Here is a 5,332-nt window from a genome sequence, read left to right as displayed (position 1 = left end):
GTTCCTGCTTGGAAAATATTGCGTTGATTGGCTAGAATTATCCGAAATCCGCATAATGCCCCTGCCTAAAACCGTGGTTTGAGGCGTTGATGGGTTATTCACGCCTGCGTTCCTGCCCAGTCGTTCAATATCGGAGACAGCACAATGAACGACGATGAAGTCACGCTTGAGCTAGACTTTGATCACGATGGTACGAGTTGTATACTATAGGATCATCAAATTCATACATATTAGACAGTAATCTTCCAGCCCTAGCCAAGACGCCCAAGCACACACCTTTGTGGGACGATGATGGCGTTGCTGCTTTGTTTCGGTTGCGGTACAAGTCTCAGCTGTCTGCGCGGATTTACTCGAAGAACAACGCCGACAAGAAGACTGCTTAGGTGATGCTGGCTGCCGAGCTAAGCGTGGCCACCGAGAAGGAATACTCTGTCGCTCAAGTGCAAGACAAGGTATGTCGATTTGATGACTATCACAATTCGGTTTCATTGGTCGTAGTTTGCAAAAATGAAGTCAGCATGGGCGCTGTCGAAGCCCTCGAATGCGATCGAAACAGGGAATGCTCCCTCCGCCCCATTGCCTCCCCATTACGATGTAATGTTGGAATACTGGAGCGACAAAAGAGGATATCAACGGGAATCCTTAATGTCCACCGACGAGAATGAAATTGTTAATCATATTAATGGTACGCATAATTCATTATCTATGGCAAATATATATGTAATATCGTAGTGAAACAAGAATCGGGATCAGAATGCGAAGAAGAAATGTTGCGCGGTCTCAAGAAAAAGAAATCCAACCCACCCAAGTCAAAGAGCCACAGCGAGGCGTTGGAGGCCGGATTTATGGCCATTAAGGACGATTTGATTGATTTGGGGTCATCACTCTCAGCGGCGCCAAGCCCACAGCCCACCCCGCCAACAGGGGCAACATTGGACGATGTTTTGCAAGCCATTCAAGGACAGTCTCAGACGATTGCTCAACTCGTTGCGCATTTAATCACACAAAAGGAAAAGAAAAATTTAGATTATCAAATTACTATAATCTTTACAATTCCATGGATGAAACTATTCGTTTCCGTTTCACTTTCATCGGCCTGTTGGAAATATAAATTCTGATTGCGTTACAAGGCGCATCGAAAAGTCCGTCGTTAAAGTGGATAATCATGTTGTGCAGTACGAAGCAACATGTAGTGATGGCGGCCGTCCGGTCCAATGATCTTTCGTTCATCACAGTTTTCAAAATCCGGAATCTCTCCTTGAGGCGCCCGAACGCACACTCGACCACCATTCGAGTGCTGGATAAGTTGTAGTTGAATCGTTTTTGTGTGTTGGACAAACGACTGCCTTCTTTGTGCGGCACATATGGGGTCAACAACCATGGCAGTAATGTGTATCCGGAATCGCCAATAATGTGGCTGCCGGTAGGAATACAGCGACGAATTGTTTGGCCCAGCTGCGACACCTTCCAAATTGTTTTGTCGGAGAACGACCCAGGACGGATATCGACGGACAAAAAAACCATACGGTGGTCCACCATTGCTTGAACATTGAGAGAGGGGTCACCGCTTCGATTGTAAAAACCATCGTACTCACGGGGCCGTTAGATGTCAATAAGAGTACCATCCACAGCTCCAACAATGCCCGGAAATCGTTGTACCTTGTAGAAGCCACGTTCGATGCGACTCCAGTCACCAGGGTAGGTGGGCAGGCGTATCCACAACTTTGCTTGGCTCGCCAACACATCCACCACGGTCGTCACGACTGTGATACACCACGATTTGGCCATTCCGAATGCTGCCGCTGTCTCTCGATAGCCACCTTCAGACCCAAGAAGTACAGCGTCACGGCCACCTTCTTCTCGAAGGAGTGTCTGGATTGACGCTCGTTGGGCTGCAAACGTTGACGCAGCAAGTCCACAAGTCGGCGGAAGACAGCTTGGTCACAGCGAAGGTTGTCGTGGAACCACTGCTCGTAGCGTGCGTCACCAAGCATAGCGTCAAAGTCAACTTGAGTGATGGTCAACAAATTGTATTTAGCACCAAGAGGCGTAGTACCTACCGACATACACACTGCGCATACGGCCGTAGCCACGGCAACAGCAACCCGACTGAAAATGTCCATCGTGGCGAAGCAGGAATGCCTTCACAGACCAGAAAAACACAACTAATCCGAATAAATTTTATCCGGACAAAGCTTGAATGCATGAAAGCAGGAACACAAATTCGGAGACCACGCTCTTATGGATCAGTACCCATGATTTTGCCTTATCGAGTTGTACCCAAATTGCTGTATGGTGTCAATAAAGTACGATTTGGTGGTACCTTGGAAGGCTGTACCCAAGTCGCTTTATATTGGTCAAAACTGTCCAATTATCTCGTTCTAGCCAATCCAATCCGAACGTATTAGAAAGAAATCAGACCACCTTATTGAGTTACTTCCATTTCGATCAGATTTTACTAACATTTTCGGGGGTACAGATCCATAAGGTATACGGTAGTATGCGTCCTTCACAGTCCAAAGTAACGGCGACGGCATTGCAATTTGGTGAAATGGAGGTGAAAATGGTATCGTTCGGTATCTGCACAGCTAGGGCGTTGCCTCTTCAATCTCATTATCTCCAAAAGTCACCTCAAAAGCGGGTTAACTAGTTACCGAAAACTCTGTATTACACCCCAAACAAGAACGGGTATGTATGTATAGTTGATTTACACGCGAACAAACCCTTGTCGGCGGACGCGACGACGGCGATGCATCGTCATAGCGGCGACCACCACCCCAACACAGCAGGCTACGACCACCACGGTCCCAGCAACAGTCGCTTCGTCTACTGACTCCACAGAGTTGTCATGTGAAGCCTTGACGGCCAGCATCTTTTGCGGCGTAGAAGGCAGGCGGTGCAGAGTGAACTGGGCCGGCCCATTGCTCCGCCAGTCTCTCGCATGCATGAACATGGCGTCTGGGACCCCGCCAATGATGGGCACACAGCCGTGGCATCGACTCAAGTACGTGCCCATATCGCCCTTGAGCGCAATTCGGTTGTCGGGCCCAGCTTCCTCACATGTCCACTGGACGTTGGGGTCGACGAGGTAGTTTACCCCAGAGGGGGGCACGGCAAACGCTTGGTCCGGAAGGGTGGCCCCCCCGGCACATCCGTGGCAGCGACCCAAATACGCCCCCGTGTCCAGCACAAGAGTGATTCTTCCAGTGTGGGGCTTGTTGCGGACTGTCCACTTGGTCGAATAGCTCAGAGGACCGAGCAGAATCACGTCCCAGGTCTCTTCGTCGAATGCACTGTTCACAAGGAACTTCTTGGCCCACTCGGTCAGGTCGTGCGACTCGTCACCGGGCTTGAACAAGGAGATTTGCAGGTAAGTTCGTCCCGCGTTCATACGTTTGTTTGCCTTCAAAATCGCAAACTGTTCCACGCCTTGAATGTATAAGAAATATACATGTACACGCAACACACCTTTGTAAAACAAGCTCACAGTAATCCACGGCTCGTCGCGCTGAAACCGTGTGTGATTACAATGCCACCATCGACTTGGCCTCGGCTTTCGTGTTCTTGCCCGGCGTGTCGATGTTGGGATCGTTCTCGCTGCCAACAACGTAGCGCACTTCGGTGACCCACCACTTAGCATGAAGTTTTGGCAATCCGCGTAGAAGGCAAGCAGCCTGTTGTAGTTCTTGTGGATTTGCATCTCTCGTAGCGGCCTGAACGACACGTTCCGAAACATTGTCTCGGATCGAATGGACTTGTGGTCGGGTGTAAACTCGGATATCCCGACTGGGATCGGCTTGACGTCCACCTCTGACGGCGTTGACGGCATGTTGGCACTTGACGACGACTTCGGTGGCCGCCCACGCTTCTTCGGTGTAGACTCGTCCTGCACATCTTGCACCTTCGCCTTGTTCTTCGCTCCCTTCGGACGTCCTCGCTTCTTCGCAGATAGCGGCACGTCTTGCGGCGCTGATGATGGCACCGCATGCACAGCACACAGTTCTTGACATTCTTTCGCTTCGGGCCACCCTTTCTTCGCGGCTTCTTCCACGATGCACATATGATGGAACTTGGACGAACACATGTTGCACTGTCGGAGGGTTGGGCCGTCGTCGGCGCCGCACACTGAACACGTTTCCATGACACCGCAAAGTGAAAAATGGCCACCATTGAAAGTTCCCGACCAATAGGGTGCCGTACAGAGTAAAACACACCAATGACGACGACGAACTTGTTGTCCCATCGCTTTTTCAACTTGATTGCGTGATCACAACGGCTGCAACGTCAAAGATTTGGGCATAGCCTCCGGCAGGCTTCAAACAATGGGTCGCGAATGCACACGGAGTTGGTGGCGGCGTGGGACTCGGGCGGAGGGGGAGTCGGGACGGCTGCTGCTCACAGGGACCTGTAGAATATATAGGACATCACACACACTGCGCACATCACATACCTTGGCGTCAACGGCCCAAGCGGCAGATCGGAACCATTTTCTCGGTTGCTGGCAAATTCGAAAGTGAGAGAACTTCCTTGAACAAAATTTAAAATTCAAACTTTGAGCCAATCAGCGAGAAGGGAGATTTTTGCACTCTACATACTGCTTAAGATTATAAATAACTGTTTCATAGGCTGAACCCTCCTTCTGTTCCATTACAGACGTTGACAAATTTTTATAGTTCTCCGCGGGAAAAGAAATATTCGTCTTTTTTCTGATTGGCTCCTGCCACCTGCGAATCGCAGAACCCTACACTAGTTAAAGCAAAAACAATGAATTTTGGCATTTTTCATTTTATTATTCGCTCTGCCAACCTGCTAATCGCAGGTTCGCAAAGTCAAGTATACTTAAGAATACACTTGATTAAATTATTGGACTCTCCCCACACGTCCGGGTTAACCCTCTAGGATGGACGAGATTTCCCAATGAGAAATATTCTCATTGGCATGATTAGCCAATTAAATCATAGTATTTGGATTGTATTGTGTTCAGAACAAGATAGCCAATCATGAAAAGGTAAGCCAAATCCCACCATTCTACTGGCTCTGCCAATGAGAATATTTCTCATCGGCACAAAGGGTGGAATATTACTAGCGATTTTGAGTATATTATTACGCTTAGGTTGAACTTGCGGATGAGAAATATTCTCATCGGCCGCTTTACATAGTTTAACCGAGATATTTCTTATGTATACTTGACTTGCACTTTGCTTCCGATCCGAGCGGGTTAATACTATTATTGGTGGCTCGCCCATTGGTTAATCCATTCATACTAGATTATGATTATTGGCTACTCAGAAAACGTGCCGCACTGCAACTTGTCAAGTGGTGCTTTTCTCTC

At 48.8% G+C, this 5,332-nt stretch overlaps 4 protein-coding genes across 4 annotated transcripts; 1 reads left to right on the top strand and 3 right to left on the bottom strand.

Moving 5' to 3' along the window:
* Positions 1-144: 144 nt before the first annotated feature.
* H257_11144 (hypothetical protein) lies at positions 145-383 on the top strand (the record flags this gene model as incomplete). Its single annotated transcript, XM_009837982.1, has 2 exons — positions 145-190; positions 250-383. 2 exons carry the CDS (start codon positions 145-147, stop codon positions 381-383), a joined length of 180 nt encoding a protein of 59 aa, XP_009836284.1.
* Positions 384-1,602: 1,219 nt separating this feature from the next.
* Positions 1,603-1,994, bottom strand: H257_11143 (hypothetical protein; the record flags this gene model as incomplete). The annotated part of the gene is made up of 2 exons (XM_009837981.1): positions 1,603-1,763; positions 1,829-1,994. The coding sequence occupies 2 exons, from the start codon at positions 1,992-1,994 to the stop codon at positions 1,603-1,605; spliced, it is 327 nt and encodes a 108-aa protein (XP_009836283.1).
* Positions 1,995-2,707: 713 nt separating this feature from the next.
* On the bottom strand, positions 2,708-3,391 carry H257_11142 (hypothetical protein; the record flags this gene model as incomplete). The annotated part of the gene is made up of 1 exon (XM_009837980.1): positions 2,708-3,391. The coding sequence occupies one exon, from the start codon at positions 3,389-3,391 to the stop codon at positions 2,708-2,710; it is 684 nt and encodes a 227-aa protein (XP_009836282.1).
* A 133-nt stretch (positions 3,392-3,524) lies between these two features.
* Positions 3,525-4,141, bottom strand: H257_11141 (hypothetical protein; the record flags this gene model as incomplete). Its single annotated transcript, XM_009837979.1, has 2 exons — positions 3,525-3,597; positions 3,627-4,141. The coding sequence occupies 2 exons, from the start codon at positions 4,139-4,141 to the stop codon at positions 3,525-3,527; spliced, it is 588 nt and encodes a 195-aa protein (XP_009836281.1).
* Positions 4,142-5,332: the final 1,191 nt, after the last annotated feature.

The sequence above is a fragment of the Aphanomyces astaci genome, assembly GCF_000520075.1.
Source record: "Aphanomyces astaci strain APO3 unplaced genomic scaffold supercont1.32, whole genome shotgun sequence".
In the NCBI taxonomy this organism is placed as follows: Eukaryota; Oomycota; class Saprolegniomycetes; order Saprolegniales; family Verrucalvaceae; genus Aphanomyces; species Aphanomyces astaci.
Note: the sequence above shows the minus strand (reverse complement) of the source record. Positions and strands in the feature narration are given on the sequence as shown.